Source organism: Colletotrichum acutatum, assembly GCF_030867785.1.
Source record: "Colletotrichum acutatum strain CBS 112980 chromosome Unknown BDZ83scaffold_35, whole genome shotgun sequence".
NCBI classification, from domain to species: Eukaryota; Fungi; Ascomycota; class Sordariomycetes; order Glomerellales; family Glomerellaceae; genus Colletotrichum; species Colletotrichum acutatum.
The window spans coordinates 307,838-327,509 of NW_026849029.1; the positions used below are offsets into that span (position 1 = coordinate 307,838).

Below are 19,672 nucleotides of genomic sequence, written 5' to 3' on the forward strand. Positions count from 1 at the left end.
GTACACGGAACTGCATCAAAGCTAAGTACGAGTGAGCGTGGCCAAGTTAATCATCCAGAAACAGACGTCACTGGCCAGGCCAACGCGGAACCGTCTCCCTGGGCATGGCTCAACCAGTCAGTCTTCCTTCAGAAAACCGTGCTCGCCATCAAAACATCGAGTTGACGTCAAAAATTGCCAGGACTCAACCTGACATCATGGCGCAACGTTTTGCGGCCCAACTAACCATTCGGCTGCAAAAGACTTTGTAAAGAAAGAGGCCGAACTCTCAGACCTTGAGGTTGTTTCCAGAAGTGTTTCCCGTCCGTCTTATCGATAGCTTATCGTGCATTTGCGAGATGAATGAAAGTGACCTTCAATCCTCTTGCCTCAGGCCATGAGGACCCCTTCCTTCGACACCAGTACCACGGTAATAAGTTGCAAAGAGACGGACGCACTTACATTTACCTGCACACCCCCCTCCTCATTTGAACAGAACCTGCCCACACAGCACGAGGCGTCCGGGATGGTAGGGGCCACACCCGTTGCGGGCTACGGCAGCAATCCTAGGGCCCCCGGAAGGCGGAAGCGAAAATTTTCTTGCACTGGCACGAAGCGGGAATGGAAGAAGTTCACGGCAGAGGAATCTCTCTCTCTTTCCGAGACGGCTTTGCTAGAGTGCCAAGCAGTTCTAGTCAGATCGAGTCGATTCGATTCGAGGTGATGTCAGTGTGTAGCATCTACATATTTCTGACTGCACGACATATCTTTCCTACTTTTCCTCACATCGTGGTCTCGAGCTTTCATGAGAACAAGATTCAGCAGGCACCTCGTCTCTCACCGTTTCTGTTGAGGATCTGGTCCGAGGGAGAGAACCTCGAGAAGAAAGTTAAGCCAGGTGCCATCGTCATTGATTTTTCCTAACCCGAGCGTAGTCGATTGTGCCGTCTGAGTGGCCAATGCCATTGCTCATCCCATCATATCGTCCCGTAACGACGGTCAGAGGAGATGAGTGAGCATGCTCGTCGACCATCTACAGTCTCGTAGACGAATCGCTTCCAAGCGAATTCATCACTAGGTAATTTATTTGGGTGGTGTTCGTCTTTCCATAGAGAATGCGAGTGAGCGAGTCGGGATGAACCTGGGTCGGCCACCTCGTCGACAAGACAAGATTGCTGCCAACCGCCATGAAGCATTCTCGACAACAAGGTTAGCGAGGCGAGAAAGCACACTAGGCTGACTTGCCCTCGCCAGGCATTTCATCGGGGGAAGAAATGTGCGGATGAGTAAATAGTCCCCAGTGCCGCCAAATGAGTAAGATGAGTGATGCTGCGGGGATGAGATGTGCCTCAGGCAGTTCAGGCAATTGAGGCAGAGATATACGAACCCGTTGACCGGCACACTCACCCACCCCCCGAGCCTTCGGCACTCCTGGGGGCCAGCCAAGGCTCCCTTCCGCCCAACCGCCGTGCCGCCCTAGCATGACGGTGCAGCAACTGACACCTGCGCTGGCTCGATCCGAACGTTCAATCCCCCCCACCCCCGCGTCGATCAACAGAACCTGGGCTCCGCTGGAGAACCGTAGTTTTGACACGCCCCTCCAAAGAGGGAAGGGAAAACGGGGAAGAAAACAACTTTGGTACATGTCCATCTCATAGGGCTGAGCTAGGATCTTCGACAACCTCTTGCCAGCACCATCACAGCTTCACAGCCTGCGATAGTCACAGGATTGGTAGTATTGATGTTTTGGTTTTTTTGTCACAAAATATCCTGTATGAGTTTGGCATATGCACTTTGCTAAATTTACCCGACAATCCTGGTAGGTGGTTATTGACGGTTATCACATAGTGAAATACTTGACAAAATATCGTGTCGTGATTGAACCTGAGACCCTTCATTTCTCCTAGTAGAGAAATAGCTGCCGTACCGCAACTGTGTTCCACCCGATAACAACGCAGCCGTAACCAGTCTTCAAGCTATCCCAGCGACTCAGCCACGTGCTGATACAATAGCCGCGAACGTAACCTGCCCGACCCGAAACCAAATGACCTTGAACCAAAACTGATGAAAAGGGGGTATGATGACCAATTGACCCAAATGCAAAACCAAAGAAAGGAAATTGTGATGGAGTGGGGTGACAAGACTGGGGTGATCAGATTTCTGTCGCACTCCGGGTATCATGATAGTTGTCCCTAATGCTCTGATGTAGTAAATGGCTGTGTCCGTGATGTGATGCCGCATATGTGATGAAACAGACCCAAAATATCAAGACCTAATGAAACCTGAAATACGCTCTCGCTGAACAAAAGAAAAGTGAAGGACCATGTCCCATGATACTGGAAGTAGGAAATCCGGATTAAGAAACCAATCCAAAGCCTAAATCGCTGTATGCAAAGAAATGCCCCCAAAAAGGAAAAAAGAACGAGGGGATAACTTGAGCTCTTCTCATGTTTTGTATGTCGTAAGTCTATTCAAGTCATCGTAAGAGTTGCGTCGTGGAAATAGTTTCGAAACGTGACGTTGGTAGGTATAAGTATACCAGGGTCAAACACCATGCATCATGCCAGATGATGCATAGCTCTGAAGAACAAGATGCTTGAAGCAATGTTCAAAGAAATTTGGCCGTCCACTTGAGGTCGAGCCAACCGACCTTGTCGAAAGCTGTCCAAAGCTTGGAAGCTTTGTTGACATCGATCTTACAGGCCTGCTGAGCGTCCGTCTTGCGGAACTCCTTGCTAACCTTCGCACACTCGACCCGACGGACAAAAATACGTCGCTTGCTGGTAAGATAGGTGGCGCAGTCGAGTCGAAGATTTGCAGCAAGACTAACCTCGTCAGGGTGAAGCAAGTGAACGTTGGCGTCGTCGCTGAGGTCGATGGGGGCGCCTTTCCAGTCTACCTTCAAACAGTTGGGCTTGTCTGGCAGCGAAGAAGTCGGGGGGCAGTAGTCGGGAAGAGCGGCAAAGTCGCGGTCCTCTCTGTTCGGTGCCACGATACGACGAGCAGGGTCCGGAGTCGAACTGACGCGGCGAGCATGGCGAGTAGGGGGGCTGGTGCGGATGGGCCGCGGAGCCTGAGCCTTGACGACGCGTTCAGGCTTGGGGTTTGAGGATAACGATACCCTAGGCTTGCTAACTGCTGGTTTGGAGGCCTTGACGGGTGCGGACTTGGCTGGGGCGATAGTCTGATATCGCACGACGCTGTTCCAACGGGCGTGGTTCAGCTTCCGGTCGGCTCTAACTTGGTCCCTTTCCTTCTCGTACCAAGACTTCCTTTTGTTCGCAAAGAGTCTCATGACCTGCGACTTGAGTTGCAGAGCTAATTCGTAGTCTTCTCTGAGAGGAGGCGAGCCCTCGCGGAATAGGCCAGGAGGTCGCGTAACAATGTGCTCGTCGACAATACGTCTGTGTTCGATGGATTCGGTGCTGGGGAAGAGAGGTGGCTGTGTCGGACTCGAAGCAGCATCCTCACGAGGGTATAGGATTGGATCCTTTGAAGGCGTTCCGGGAATGTTTATGTTGTTGGATTCTGTGATGTAAGGCGAGACTGGAGGCGACATGGGCATGTGGGGCTTGGATGATTCGCTGGCCTGAGAAGCACCCGGTGCAGCCTGTACCGTGTTTTGTTGACCTTGGCTGAAGCTGTCATATGGGACTGGCTCTGGAGGAGACATTAGATTGCTAATGTCGAAAGCCCTCTTCGGCTCTCGAGCCATCGTTGTCGCTTGATGCGGCGTCATGTGGTAGTTGGGCTCCATTGCTTGTGAAATTGAGGTCGATGAAGACGGTTGCATCCTAGAGAACTTGAATGGGATTTGGGTAGTGTGAGTTGAGTCAAAGGTTCTTGTAGGTTGCGGAGCGGCGGTATGGTTGGGTTTGTCAGCCATCTTATATGTTGTTGGTGGTGGCGAGGCGGAGTATGGAGATATCGGAGTTGGGGTATATCGGGTGTAAGGGAAGCCGGTGGATAGCGGAGGAACAATTGCGTGTTCAGGGCTGAAGACGGGATTGAAAAAGCAACTTTTTGCTTCAAGCGTCCGACTGCCTTTGAAAGAGATTTAATTGACCAGCAGTTGGTTGATTGTGTTGGGAGGAGCGAGAACCGTCAGTAGGGGGGATTTGTGACCCAATTGATGATGACGTTCGCTGCGGGAAGCTTGTTTGAGTGTCGCTTTACTGCGGTCGGGTGCTGACGCAGCCGTGCTGAGGATGGTGGACAGTGGGAGTAATGCAATCGACCAGTTACTTGTGCGCTCGATGGCAAGCACAAGCCTCCATTGACTTGAATTGAATCAAGAGTAGACAGAAATGTGCGTCAATGTCAAACGAGGAGCGAAAGGGCACTCTATGGATAAATACTGTTATTCAGGGCGGGGCGCGGCGACAGAAGCGAACTGATATCTGTGTGGAGGGGCGGGTTGGTGGCGGTATGTACCAGCTGAAAGGTTCGAGTACGGTAGTGGCGATGAGTACTGGGCAGATGAACCGCACAGTTTCGAGAGCTTGATATGTTGAAGTTTGACACGGTAACCGGAGGGAAGTGGTAGAAAGGAAGAAGAAAGAAGGGAGCGCAAAGCGTGGCTCGGAGGGCAGCAAGAAGAATAATAAGGACTGGATTAAGGCGAAGCCTGGCGCAAAGTGGATGATGGGTGACTGAAGGAGGAGAGTACGAGTGAGTGCCAGGTCAGGTTGGGCAGGAGGATGAGGACAGGATGAAGAGGAGGAGTAGAAGGAGGAGTAAGTAGGCACGGTAGGGTGAGAGGAGTAGACTGGGTTAGGTAGGGTGAAGAAGATGGAGACGGAGGGCGTGCAGGGTGTCACAGTCCACAGTGGGTGTAAGTACCGACGAATACGGTACCAGGCAGGACCTTCGGGAAGATAGAAGACGGGATACGGTCGGGGGAACTTTCAAGGCACGAACGATGGCTGGAGTCCTGGCTGGACATGGAACATTCAGGTAAGAAGATGGGTCACAACTGAACAGCACCGGACGGGATTGCTGGAACAGACAAGGCCGAAACAGAGAAACAGAGGTCCTGATGACCCAGCCATGTCTACCTGCCATATCTTGCACTGTTTACTTGCTCGTAAATAAGGTACTGTAAGGTAGCCCAGACCTGGAGTGACAAGAAGAGAAATAGAGAGGAAGCAAGAGCAAAGTCCGGGGGGTAAGGAAGGGCGAGAATGCGAATGTAGAAAGTGGTTCCCTTTCCCTTCCCTCTTCCTGCTTTGCCTGCTTTGCAGTACTCCGTACACAGTAAGGTACCTTAGGTGGGCGTTTGGGGTCTTCAGGTTGTTGTGAGGTGGGAAAGAGGAAGAGTCACCATCAAGGTGATAACCGCACACCCTTTGTGTCTGGCCCACCTAACTCTCTTCCTCTTCCCCTGCACCCGCTCCTTGTCTGAATCATCTGTGTAATCCCACGCCCCCGATACAGCTCAATTGCACGCCCTCTATTTGCGTGAGTGATGTGTTGCCTTGCGGGCTTACCCAGTAAGACCGAGCCACACCTCACCACTCAATTGCCTGGCATTGCCCCTCTGATGTGATTTGTTCAAGGCAGAAGTCGACGAAGCTCCCAGAAGCCAGCATGAGTTGTTGATGTTGCCGGAATTTGTCTTTCTGGTTGGTGTTGTTGTTGTTGTTGTTGTGGTGGTGGTGGTGGTGGTTGACGTCGTCGTCGCTGTACCTAGTCTCTCTCCTTGTCGCAGAGGACCTTGCCTCTGCTCCTAGCTTCTTCATGCGTTACCAAGCCCAAGGGAACTATACAGGCGGAGGGTGTGTGCTTAATTGCCCCGATGACATTCCACGCTTTACCTGCAGAGTCTACGGATACCTGGGCTTAGAAAGCACAAAGAAATCTGAGAAGAGAAGGAAGGGGGTTTGTGTCACAGTGGCTTTGGGCATTAAACACTTAAACATCCCAGCTCCCCATGTACCCCATCCTGAGAGGTACATGCTTCCACAATCGATACCTCGCTGCTCTCTTCTGCGCACCTCATCCTCTGCCTTTATGTCTCTAAGCGCCTGGTTTCCAAGTACGCACTTGGACTGCTGGGTATCTTGCCTCGATCCAATAGATTCTCAGGTTGTTTATTCACAAAGACTGAGTAAAGCCAGGTCGCCCAAGGCACTCGACCTAAGGTGGGTAATCTCCAGCCATGGAAGGTAGGTAAGGTACCTAAAGTAGTTAACGTAGTAGGTAGGCAGCCAGCCTCTGCCCTACCGTCATGCCCCTCCCCCGCTGCCCCTCCATGCAAATGTTTGAGAGGAACTGTCCATGAGAAACCAGCGACAAATCCAAGCGGACGATGAAGCGCTTTGCTTCCATTCATCGACAGACTTTAACCAACACGATGCAAATTCGCTGCAATCACAAGGGGGGAATGGATTGAAATAGACCTGCTCGGTTTGACAGCCCAATGCCGGCGGGACGAACGGGCGGTAGAACCATTGACTTTGACAATGCCTCTCAATTGAGTCTCGCAGGGGCCGTCAACTAGGTAGGTGGTCTTTGCTCCCTCTCCCTCTCCCTCTTTCTCTCTCTCGCGCGCGCGCGCTCTACTCTGTGCCTCACCGTGGGGTAGATTAGGTACGGAGGTACTTGATGATGACGGTGTGCCTCGGGGCGACGAGCGACGGAACCGCCTCCGTTCCCTCTTTCTCTCTCTCTCCCACCTCACCTGATGCCACCACCAACACCGCTTCTCGCATCATGTCAATGGCCCCGTCATGGCGTTTGAGAAGTTGGAAACCAACCCTCTTTTACCTCCGTGCCGTGCGTGCCCTCTTCTCCGCCCAGGAAACAACGAACGAACGGTCAAGTCTCTAAGGGCGGGCACGACCACGGGCACGACGGGCTCGAAAACGAACCTACGAATGGTGCATCTGACGGCACATAGCAGAGGTGTGTGTCAAGCGAGGTGGGCGGGTGACAGCCTGTCTCTGATTCTGGGTCTCGAATCCGAGTCACTTGCTCGCCGCCAGACGCCCAATCAGCCTCAGCTTTTAGCTTCCAACAGGCTCCGGGCCACACCCCCCCCCCCCAAAGTCCTTACACAGGCTCACTCATTCACTCAGAGACTACTGTGTAGGTAGGTAGAGTTGAATCCCCATCCGGCCCGACCCAATCAACTCCGCTCTGGCTGCCGCAGTGCACATGTATCTCTGCTGCCGTACCTGATCGATACCCAAGACTGGGGCCATGCAATAAGAAACAGCCCGAACCAGGCGGTTACTCTATTTCACATGAACGGTCTACTGCTGTGTACAGGGAAATCAAAACCCGTCTCATGCCTCGCTCTCTGCCCACTGCTGCTAGGCAGACCGACGAGGTATTGGCAGCCTAGATCAGAGGTATGCAGTATTACTTAGACGCGGAAACGTACCTAGAATAGGCAGGCAAGTATAGAGTCAGGCTGGCTGGCAATCGATATTGGCGTTGCCATTGACGATAGTTGAAGGAGGGGCGGGCTGCGTTATTCTCGTTGAGAAGATGGGATGGCACGGGAAACGTACCAAAGTACCACACCAGCCAAGCAGGAGCGTCGTTAAGCTTTCGGCGGTAGTGGTCAGTCTCGAGGCAATTCTGCCAGTGCCCTTCTCATCACCTTGTTTGTTACGTGGTAATTATTTGGGAGCCGAGCTAACCTCGACTACTGCTCATAGACTGACCAGTCTGGGTGATGAATTGAGTTGAGTTATGGGTCTCTCTTCCGACACTCGTCCGAACTGATGCTGTGCGTGAGTTGCTCGGGACCAAGACTAGCAATAGGTCCATCTCACCAAAGAGGCGTGAGTGAGTGAGATTGCGACAATTATGGGCAATTGGCATGGCTTTTGGGGGCCTGGCCATGCAACCTTGCCAAGGCCTAGCAAATCCGATGAGGGGCAGAATCCAGAAAGACCCAAACAAACGCACAAAGCGATAGAGTAATGCAGCAAGTAAAGCGCAGGGGGACGCCTGGCACGAATCTTGACGCAAGGTGCTTTACTTTACCACGGCGCATTGGATTGGTTCATGGTGGTGCACATTGGCCTCACAACCATGGAGCGAGAAGAATGTACACCACCTCAGGTACTATCATGGCAGAGGTGGAGAGAGAGAGAGAGAGAGAGAGGCTACGTTGGTTGCTGCTGGTGAAGCTTTGCTTGGAAAGCATTGTCGCATTCGATGCGCCGCCACACGTTGTAACTCCAGATTGGCCTGGCACGCCTAGACGGACTGAATATGACAGGGGAATTGGCAAGCATGGAACGCAAGGCATTGTGCAGAAAGGAAGAGCAATCTTACGGTATGTGATGCAGCAGCTGTGTTGTTAGCCGCAGGGCAAGGCAAGGCAAGGGGGCCATTTGTCGGCCAATTCAATTCCACCATGTCAACAAGTCGGGCAGAATCAGGGACGAAGAGGCAGTCAATGGATGGATCAGGATCATGGAGCCGCAAAAGGCACCTCATCGCAAGACGGGCACAGCGCAGACAGCAGACTCGGCAGGCTGGGCTGGCTTCTGGCTTCTGGCGTCTGGCTGCTGGCCGCTGGCCCCTTGTCCCCTGGATGCTGGATGCTGATTGCTTGATGCTGAATGGGGATCCCATCGATTCGGTCCAGACACACATTGACACCCAAGTTTTCCCTTTTGGCTGATGCCGCTGATGCCAGTCGCTGCAGGAAGCGTGGCAATCGGCAACGGGATGGCACGAGAAGGAGAGGCGAACAGGGCGTCCATGTTGGGCAGAAGCAATTGACCAATGGGTGGGCCCATTGACCGCTCAATTGCGCATCCAGAGGCTCCATTCTCCTGCCTGGAGAATGTCAATCTTGCACATTGGTTTAGCCCCGCAGACTTGAGCACTAGACGACGGGTCCAAGTCAAGTCAACATGCTAAAATACACAAATGCAGCTCGGAATACCGTGTGACGGAACGAGTGAGTGGCACTTGAAGATCCAGCAGGAGGAGAGAGGCAATCAACAAAGTGCGGAAAGTGCGGTGAGGGCGCGTAAGCCTCACAGCTAAAGTACCTTACGGAGCGACAAGAAGGCCAATTGACAAGGCATTGGGCGGCCTCCCACGTGCCGTTGACATTGAGTTGGCCTAAGGTGTTTGATTACCATAAGTCTCCCATTGTTTGAAGCGCAGGGCCGAACGAACACCAACACCAATAGGAATAAAACAACAAGACCTAGACAACGTCGCCTGTCCAATCCAATTGAACAACCCTCCTCAGTACGTAGATACTTAGGTTCCGTACGGAGTACAGGCAGAGATGCACAGCTGTCTGCACTTGTGGCACTGTACAAAGTAAACAACCAAGAGTGAGTAGAGGTGGGGGTATCGATTGTGGCGATGAAATGGACTTTGCTTTGGGAGGGATGGCGCGGCCAGCCGCCAGAGTGACTCTTCCGTGTGCGCAGAGTTACGAAATGCAGGAGTCACCAGTTGGGTTGTGTGAGTCACAGGGAAAAAGCGACTCTAAATTGATGGATCATGGAGACTGCCATTGGACTCTGGAGTATGTGAGTGCTTCTCGTTGGTCTTGCCGCGCCTCAAGTCGAAACACTTGACCCCTGCAGCTATTTTCGGTCTAGCGTGATCGTCGTTTATCGATAAGACGTCACGGCAAAGGTGGGGCCTTGCTGCACCTGCGGGCTGCGGCCTGCGCCTACGGATAGGTAGGCGGTACCTCAGGTACCTTAGGGAACCATCAATTTTTGGCACAACCGCAAAGCGTAAGGTAAGTACTGCTTGGGGTCGGGTACTTCTTGTCCACCGTTCGTAGCCCAAGTCAGATTCCATGGCTCCGTTGGAAAGTGCCATTTTGACCTTGTGTACACTTACAATCCATGGAAGGTGACTGACTGCCAGGCACCGTCCCTTCCGCTCTATGACATTTCTCTAAAGTAGGTACCTAAACAATAACGTAATGCACGACGAGGCAAGTATTGAGTGATGCTCTAACGTCCATCGCCTTCCACGTCCTTCGATGGATTCGCGAGGAATAAACGACCCGAGCAATGCAAAGCAGCACCGTCCTGGATCCAACGACGCGAGGAGCCCGCACCTCTGGATGCCCCTCGCCAGTTGACAAGGCCCTGGTTTTTCCAATGCAAACCTCCGTCTTTCAAGGCCTGGACAGTGACTACTGTGTAGGTACGTCCAGTCCATCCCGAACAAGGACCATGCATGGCAACGCATCCAGTCCCCAAGCCAAACATCTCACTCGGCATGTACCCAGCTCAGCGCTTCCAACGCCATCTTTCCCCTACTACACGCCTCTTCATAATCTGCATCTTTACCAGCCTTGATCCAGCCCCGCGAATGCTCTTCGGCACAGCCACATCAGCCATACCTGACAACAGGAGAAATAATCTGGGCTGATTTGATCGCCTTTTGAGAAATGGCGAGCGGGTGCAACGCCGACTTCACAATGGTAGAGCATGCCTAATCTCTCGACACAAGTATCGCAGACACCCATTTTCCTTGTAGGAGAAGAAGTATCGGAGCCATCCCCTTGGAATGGAAAGCTGCAAGTGCAGACTTCTGGAAGCCTGAAGGCTGCAACGGGGCAAGGTCTAAATCCTCCGACGCCCCGAGCTTCCCGGAAGGACGAGCTGTGGCGTCGCCATAGAATAGATTGAAAGTTCAGCTATGACTGTGGCAGCAATGAGATACGGCAGCTGGACGTAGAGGCAAAAACACTTTTGTCAGTGACAGCTCCTTTGCTGCCGCCCAGAACGCTTCGGCGTCCTGGAACAGAATACGACGTAATGTCTCGCACTTGCAGCCCCCAAGCAAGACGAGAAGAGACCGGCTGGCGAGTCTGAAGATGGAAGATATGGGAACACTGAACTGTAGGATCAATCGGCCAGCAATGTGCAACTGAGTCGCCGTCGAGGCGAGTTTTTGAGATGACCGTCTCCCGTCTTGGGTCTAGGAAGCATTGACATATCAATCATCACATGGACATTGGACGATACCTTAAGTTTCTTGCAGCAACGGCTTGATCGATAAGTTGCGGAAGAAACAGCGGGAAAACAGAAGCACTTCTCGCCAATGACCAATGCTCTTTCGGCAGCAATCGGACGCGCAATCGATGCTGGTTGCCTGCTCTGAATCCGAGGCGCGGTTCTCGCGGATAGCAAAGGCAACGAGACATTTCGAGTTTGACTAGCCGGGCCGCTTTGAAATCTTGAGAAAGCCCAGATCATCGCCCCAGATGCTCCCCCAGATCAGAGATGCCCCAAAGGACCCCAAGGACCCCAACCGGCCGAAGGCGCACTGTGTCCAACGGTCTAACTCAGGCGAGGTAGTCTGATTACCTGACGCTGTTAGAGCATCAACGGAAACTTATCGATAGCGGGAACGGGCGCTATCAGTAGCAGCCGCCGTGCAGCAGCACATCACCAGGCCCTTGGGTGGTCGGTGGTGGTTGGGTTCATCCTCGTTGTCAGCTGGCGTCCACGACCTCTACGTCTGCTCGTTATGGCTGTCTATCAACCTGAGATGGTGTCAATGATATGCTCGACGACCACACCCTTTTCCGACCAAGACTACGGCCACATGACTACCCCCCAAGCCCCCTCCTTGCCACCAACCGACCGACTACGGGGCAGTGGTCTCGTGGAATGGACGAGACGCGCCGCTTGGGGGGCTTGCACGCAAGCATGAGACGGCAGCAACGGCGCTCGCTGGCGCGGGTTCCGTCTTCTGAACCTCGACCTTCGCATCCTCGCTCGTAGCCCGTCGGCGCATCATCGTCATGTCGTTCATTCCCCCTCGTGGGGTTGATGGCTTCACCGTTGTAGTAGCGAGATGATCACGAGGCCCGAATCTCAAGTGAGACCACCATCCCACACCTTGTACCACTGTGGACATCTTATCTCACGAGAATGACTAGCGATAGCTATCGAAATAGGACTTCGCCGTACTGTGTCCATTGATGGATCAGGCTTCGCTCGCTCTCACCCCCCTATTTTCCAATTGGACCCCATCAGATGCCAAAAATGGGTGCTCGGAATTGACCACTTCTACTGGCCTCACGCACACCTACCGCACTTACCCACGAACCTTGGCGATTCTTCGCGGCACTAAATTGCGACATCAGCAATCCACTTCCCAACACCCTCCCGGCGTCTCCCAATGAGTCGAGCGACATCGCAAGGCAAGGGATGACGGACGTCTTCTGGCCCAATTCTCCCGAGAAGAGGGGAGTGAAAGGAGGGGTAAAACAACGGTGGCGGTCAACGGGCTCGAATTGTTGGCCCATCCTGTAAATCGTTCTCATCTTCATATCGGCCGCGGGCATGATTTATCGACGAGACGCGCGATACGCACCGCCATGATCATATACCACCATGATTGGTTCAACATTGTTGACCCAGCGTCACTTCCAGTCCCTTTTCCTTTCTTCTTTTTTTTCCCTTTCTTCTTCTTTGCCTTGCCTTAGCCTGCCATTGACTGCTGGATCTAGATCTTGTCACAAGACAGTCAAATGCGGTTGGTCAATGTCACCGACAATCCCTCACTCACCATCCGCCGCCACAAGGAGGGGGATAAGGGTGAAGCGGTGGTATCGATATCCAACCTTCCTTATCACCCCTCTTTCTTATCTTATCCCCTCCACTCCCAACCGCACCCGCGTTCCTCTCACTCCTCCCACCCCTCAGTACTCTCACATGTGAAGGTACGTGGGGCACAGAGTGCGCACGCTACTAGTATACCTATTGGCGTACCTATGTACAAACGGCCTGCCTGATTTAGCAAGCAGGGACGTAGACCCAGTGGGTCAGCCGGGGCCTAACGGGGCCTGGATTCCTCAGCAAAAGAGCAAGACAATTCTCGACATGTGTGCACATTGTTGGTGGAATTTGCTTCATTATTGCCCTACTCCATACACAAGTCGGGTCAATGAACTGTAGTTGATGAAAATGAATATAGTCAGTCAATTGGCCACTGATTTCAGAACATCATGTATCTCACAAAGCTTGCCAGGTGAAAAGCGGCCAAGTCCAAACTTGAGACAGTATGTCTCGGCTGTACGAGAAATGAACCGGATTTTATCAATTACTGTACAAAGTACAGCTCGTCACATGGCGCGTCAAAGGTGTCAGGCCCCCACGCGTGCTGGCCGGGGGAGGGGGGGAGGGGGGTCACTTCAACTACCTCGACTTCCACAGTCTGTGTAAACTGAGGCAACTTCTCGAATTCCTCGAAGCATTGGCCAGGGCAGTGTGCTTGGATATCCTGTCCTAATTATGGCACTATGTTGCCAATGAGGCCTCACGATCCCTTCACGTCGTGAAGTTTCCCACGCGGTTGTAGGCATCGTCGGGTACCTGAAGACATCGCCGTTCTCGGAACTCAAAGTCACGTTGATGAACCTGATCAGCCTGGCCGCTGGTAGTCCTGCAATTGAGATTTGAATTCTCGAAAATCACACCGAAGCATTTACTAGCTATGTTTACTCTGTGCAACTATCTTAGTAGATTCGGTCTCTAGCAGCAAGGCCGTTTTTGATATCGATTCGTTCATGATACTTATTTCTTTGGCCACACGTTGTCAGAAGTCATGCCTGGAAGTCCTGAATGAGTGCTAGTAACATAGTGCTTGCAAGAGCCTCAGACCACGCATAAATAACGTTGGCAAGTCTACTCCCTCTATCCCTCCAGCTTGCCAAGCTCTCAACAATGATTCCTGCGGTCTATCTTATATTCAGGTCCAGTATAAGGTTATAGTGGAGTGAAATGAGCACGACAACATAGCAACCTGACAGGCTTGTGGCAATGCGTAAAAGTAATACTCGGCATGAATGCATTCTAGAAAAGACGGATCGGTTAGTACTTCCCAGCTGGTCTGGCCTGACAGCTTGCCTCTTTCAACCTTTGTCCCTTGAACTTCAATATCGTGTCGACGATGCTGAGATAGGCTCCATGGCAGAAACCTTGCCATTCGTAGCTCAGGTGTCCATGTGTACCTGGCAGCCCGACGCTCGTTTTCACAGCCGCGGGTTCGAACCGAAAGCTCAGTCAAACGAAATGGCCAAGTCTTGTAGGCTGACGCAGTCCACCACAAGGAATCCTCCGTAGTGGGTGCTTTGTTGATGTAGCGGTTCATTAGGTCTGCCCGCTTAGCCTTCGGGGTTTCTTCCAGGTATCCTGAGGCCCATGACAGGCACACATAGAGTCTCTCATCATTGCCAAACTTCTCGGGACAGTAGATGACATCGGGGAACTTTAGGCATCGTGGTTGCTATCGGAGTTGTCGTCCGAGTTGGGATCAAACCCCGACGCCTATTCCACATTGCCGCTACCCGGCGTAGAGATTCTGGGCTTATGTGTAGCTTCTCAACCAGAACGACGCAAGCAAGGGCTGGAATAAGTACCGTGAGACTTGTCGTGGCCTCGTTTGCGTCTTTCAGGCACCGGCTTGTCTTCTGCACCTCACTGGTGCCTATCTGCCTGACAGAGCAATTAATGCCGACCGCTGGTCACACAAGCTTGTTGACCGCATCAGGCTACTCTTGCATACTTATGGGAACAGATTAGCTACCGGGGCAAGGCCTTCGTTTAACGGTGGAAATGTACCTTCAATTGACCAAGCGAGTCTGTGAGATTCCTCGTGAATGGGCGTGGCCTCGTTGCGTACGTGTGCCCATTGCGGAGATACGAGCGTCGAATGATATCATGTCCAAGCCGCAGCTGCCTAAACTAGCCAAGAGTTGAAACCTTTCGTCCAGCCTCAGGCAGGATGGTGCTGGCTTTGGTCCCTCGTCGACCTCGTTCATGAGAAATCGTACACAACGAGGCTCTCCTTCCCGTCTATGGCTTCCTTCAGCACGATGACCATTTCGTCATCAAAGCCCACCCAGTTACGTCGGTCATCCCAACGGTCTGGCGTTGCTCCAGGCGAGGGCACAGCGATATCTGTGGAAACAGAGCCTGAGGTTGATTTTGGCCTGATCTCGATACTTTTGCCACTGACGCGGCCCTCGAGTTCCCACACCCGTATTTCTTCGCCTCGAGAGCTGACGCTCACTGCTTTACCTCGTGTCGTGATTTCAGCGTCACTGATGCCTGATGTATGGCCCCAGAGGCGAATGCCTGAGGAAAGATCAAGCTTTGTAGCATTTGATGTACAAATATGTAGAATCATAGTATTATCTGGCAGCGTTGCTAAGAGATATGGATGGCTGTAGCACAGTGTCGTCGGGCCTTCAGGCGTCTGTGTTTGGAATGGAAGCCGCGGGCTCGCAGTCGAGGAAGACGATGAACCAGTAGGCGCAGCCTTCAGGGGCTTAGTGAAAGCGAGTCGTGTTGAGACGATCTCTGAAGATGGCTGGCCTGCGCCATGTCGCCGTATCTGTAGATCCTGTACACCAATGGACCATCCTTCCAAAGTGGAAAACGTATATGCAATCGACGCGATCACATGCGAAGCCACCTGGCGAATAGACAGAGCCAACGGGGCTCTAGACGTGTGTGACTTGAGCGAAGTCAAAAGAATAGGAGCAGGAAGTAGCATGATTCCTTGCAATGTTTTCTGAGCTTTGTCACACTTTGACAATGGGAACGCTGCCACGGGGCTTTCTGACTCTGGAAGGGTCGCACTTTCCGCAGCAGCCTCAGTCCCTCCTTCTTTTAGAGTAACAGTGTCTCGTTGGCTGCTGGACGCCATTGGCTTCCCGCCAGAGGATGCTCGTTCAAAATCGTACAGAGATATCAGAACTGATTCTGTTGCCGTGAGAATAAAGGGGTGATGATATACAATCTCCACCAGTCGGCCGTTGCTGGACTTTTCGTGCTTGTATCTTTTCTGAAACCTGCCGTCTTCGATATTAAGCTCCCAAACGCTGAAGCTCCCGTCCAGAAACCCGACTGCGACATCAAGCCTCTTATTCTCAAACTTTCGGGCATCGATCGCTAAGCAGGTGGGATATGATCTGGGGTTTCCTTCCTTGAAGCTGATTTGGGCGATGGGTTCTCGCGTCTTGAGGTTCCAGGCTCGCATGCCGGAAACGCAGTCGGCAGTGACGGCAATACCCTCAATCACTTTGACTAGAGTCTTCCCTGCGCCCACAGATTCGAGCAAAGATTCCCCGACCTTCACCTCTTGAACCAAAGCATTACCACTGGCCCAATTGTGCCGTAGTTTGTACTGACGCTTCCAATCAACGGAATCTCCCAGGGCATCTCTCCGACCCCAGCCGCCGTCGGCCAAGACGGTCCGGCGTGTGGAAAATTGTATTCGACTGCTGTCTCGTGCAGACCCATCGCGAAAACCGGGTATCTTCAAAGCGCGCGGTAAGACGAAGCGATGGTAGTAAAGCGTGCGCCACAGCTGAGAGTCGGCAGAAAGGCGGTAGAAACGGCGGGAAACGGGCGAGATACCGAGAAGATTAGAAGTCGATAGGAAGGATAGAATGCGGATTAGGAGCTCATCCGATAACGAGGATAGCAAGTCGTCGGCGGCGAAGATAGCCTTGTCTTGGGGCCTCGGGCTCGAATTCGAATCGTAGGGTTGGGTTTCGGTGAAGCGCGCGCGCTTTGTAGGTCGGGGTCGCTCGTCGCTACTGCCGGGCGCATCGCGCCGCTTCCTTTGCATTTTCGAAATCGAGCAAAGCGATTGCCGAAGCCTGCCTTACGTGCCTTTTTCAAAACGTTCTCTGGTCAAAACTGATATGAATGGTGGGTGCATCTTCGATTGTGATCAATATGCTCGGTGACGGTGAGGTGCCCATCGAGCATGAAGACGGAGTGCTAAGGCGACATTATTAATGGTCACTGATCACAGCCACCAAGCAAACCTAAGATGCGGTCACTGCCCGATAAGAGATAAGATAAAGCTCGAACCGAGGGCCTGTGCGCGAGGCCTGTCGCTCACCCACGATATCTTGACCTTGATAGTATGTCGATCGTTTGAAGCACTACTTCGTGTTCCGAAAGCAAAACATCTGGCATACTTTGATCAAACCGGCTATTCACACTCATTATTGCAGTATGATGACATTTCATCCAAAATTTCCAGACTCTCCCTATCGCTTACATCAGGGGCTGCGCATCCTTTGTCCGTGGCCTGAAGTATCTACTCTCTACCTATAAGTTAGGTTCTGCTTGGAATGTTGAAGCCAATATGACACCCATTGAAGCGGAAGTACGACTAAGTACTTGGGCAAACTTGGTGATGGTCTTTGAGAGTTTTGGTTGAGGAAAAGCACCACGAAGAAGGCATCATAAAATACTACCTAATGCTCCTAAACCTGCCTAATTGCGGTACCGTGATGCTAGGAGACAATCCCCTAATCATGAGGCTAGGTTTCTTACCCATCCATGACTAAGCTCATCGATGGTGTTGGTCTGGAACTTACACCGTGAATGCCAAGATCGAAACCCGGCCTGGGTCTGCCACTGGAAACATCAGGAACCATATAAAGGGCTTTGGCAGTCCCCATGGCTGTACCTGAGCAGATCGGATTCAGAAGCGGTATGCCAGAGTACTATGAGCTATGAATCATTCATCAGTCAAGTAGCTCAGGGACTTGCCAATCCCGAAAGAATGACTCGGAGGATTGCGACGAGGTGATCCAGTCTAGAGCAACAAATCCATGGGAAATTGTTCGATGTCAACGTCGTGGAAGTTTGTTAACCTTGGCAAGTATTGAGAGTTAATTGGCTATTCTACTGTATACCTACTTGCTTTTGGTTCGGGCAAGATAAGGTGTTAGTTGGGCCTGGGTTGTCGGCTCTTTCTGCAGGTGGTCTCCGTCTGATGGATCTGTCGAGGATGGGCAGTTGGAGGCGGGCAACCGCGTCCTCGCCGCATCCCCGGTCGATTATCGCGTGCTTGTTGCAAGCACTATGGTGTCCGTACAATGAGGCCCACGTACCTCCGGTATACCATACATCGATTCAAGTACATAAGATTCCAGTTCGAGCACTAGCAGCGAAAGTTCTGTGAGTTCAACGCTGGAGTTGCGCACGGCCAGACGGCAGTGCAAAAGGCACGACGTCCGGATACCTTGGTTGCGCGGAGAGAGTTCCGAGACAGCGATGGGGCTGTGTACGGACAACGTGACGAACCTCTCTTGCTTTATGACCGGCCACTTGAATGATTCGAATCGCACTGCAAGTGGAGGTCGCCGAAATTGACGTAAGAGCGAACAGCTCGGACAGGGTGGGGTGTTCTCGGCTTCAATTGGATTCTGCTGGACGGACTGAAGATGATGTGGGATCTGAAGAAGATCGGCTGATGAAGATTTTTGGTGAGCTAGGGTACCTAGCTGACGTGCCGACGCTTGAAGCACCGGCGAAAGCTTAGGAGAAGCGAAGAGCACGGAACGATTGCGGAAGAGAAATTTCGAACTGCATCTCAAGGTGATGCGGTTTGTTTTGGCTTCCCGACGGAGACCGCTTGACAGAATACCTTATTCACCACTGTATCTGTATGCCAGGGACCACAAGGTGGTGACTGAGTGATGGCATCCGCGGGTGCCCGAGACGTACCTAGTAAGGTGGTACATACCGCAGGCCCGCAACCCGTCATCGAATTGGGCAGGTCTCGGTAAAGCTGCCGACAGGTTCTTGCCATCATTCACCGTGGACTAATACCTTGACACGCAGAGTAGCTATCTTAGGTGTTCGGACGGGTACGGCAGCATGCTTGTATGCACACAGCACCTTACCCCAATAACGAGACCATAAGTCAATTTACCTCTAGTATGTATAGCTTACTGCAATGCCATGTCGTACGTTCCCTACCATTCACAAAAGGCAGTGGAATACCTCAGCCCTCACAGAGTGCCCAAGTGCTCAGGGAGGGACGCATGTGCCGAGAGCGAGTCAAGCATTGAAACTAGCGCATTCGACCCTTGTCTCCAGGATATCCTCTCGCTTCACTAAAAGGGAAGGCTTATTATATTCTTACTCGATACGTGAAGATCCGTACGACTACCGTCTACGGGCAGTGAGAGAAGGCAGTGTCTCTCATATACCACTTTACATGGAGGTATCGCGTCCTGGACCGTATTTCATTGGTCGCCTAGGCCCGCCTTGCCAGGATTGCGCAACGCAATGTATTTCGTACCTACCGTTCCCAACTTGCAATTACCTACCTAGTACGGAGTACTTACCTACTCCTACTTAGAGAAGAGAGGGGTCGCTAGCGGGCCTCGCGCGTTCTCAACTATCTTACCGTACAGAACACCGATGCTCTCTTTACACTAAGAGACCTAAACTTCAGCCTCACATTCATCCAAATCTCAACCGCGGCCCGCCAACCTAGGGCGTCAGTTCTATCTCCTACCAAAGCTCAATTGTTCCAGATTCATCGTAATCGAGCTACACTGCCACAGCTACGTTGTATACGAAATAAGCTCATTCATCGGTCCCAATTCCTGCATTGCCGTTGCCTTTGCCGCATTCCGATTCATAGTTTATTCTCCTCCCGCCTCCTCCCACACACAAACACACCTTCCCTCCATCCCCCACGCTCTTCTCTCAATCATTCACTCACTCGCTAGCTCTTTGTAAGCCCTTCCTCACGGACCCCCTAGACGGATCCTCGTTCCCCAGTGTCCATGACCCAGACCTAGACTACCACCATACTGTCGGTTCCATCACTCCACATCCCTCTCAACTGATCATCTCTTGCTTGCCAACCACCTGTACTGCAACTCATTCGCTCTCGATCTGAAGAAAGT

General features: G+C 52.3%; 3 protein-coding genes across 3 annotated transcripts; all 3 read right to left on the reverse strand.

The window, feature by feature from the left end:
• Nucleotides 1-2,587: 2,587 nt before the first annotated feature.
• On the reverse strand, nt 2,588-3,865 carry BDZ83DRAFT_575142 (SWIRM domain-containing protein; the record flags this gene model as incomplete). The annotated part of the gene is made up of 1 exon (XM_060504780.1): nt 2,588-3,865. One exon carries the CDS (start codon nt 3,863-3,865, stop codon nt 2,588-2,590), a length of 1,278 nt encoding a protein of 425 aa, XP_060366199.1.
• A 7,580-nt stretch (nt 3,866-11,445) lies between these two features.
• Nucleotides 11,446-11,739, reverse strand: BDZ83DRAFT_751180 (uncharacterized protein; the record flags this gene model as incomplete). The annotated part of the gene is made up of 2 exons (XM_060514020.1): nt 11,446-11,476; nt 11,585-11,739. The coding sequence occupies 2 exons, from the start codon at nt 11,737-11,739 to the stop codon at nt 11,446-11,448; spliced, it is 186 nt and encodes a 61-aa protein (XP_060366200.1).
• A 2,819-nt stretch (nt 11,740-14,558) lies between these two features.
• Nucleotides 14,559-16,760, reverse strand: BDZ83DRAFT_272799 (F-box domain-containing protein). The gene has a single exon (XM_060502071.1). The coding sequence runs from the start codon at nt 16,576-16,578 to the stop codon at nt 14,758-14,760; it is 1,821 nt and encodes a 606-aa protein (XP_060366201.1). The 5' UTR covers nt 16,579-16,760; the 3' UTR covers nt 14,559-14,757.
• Between the last annotated feature and the right edge of the window lie 2,912 nt (nt 16,761-19,672).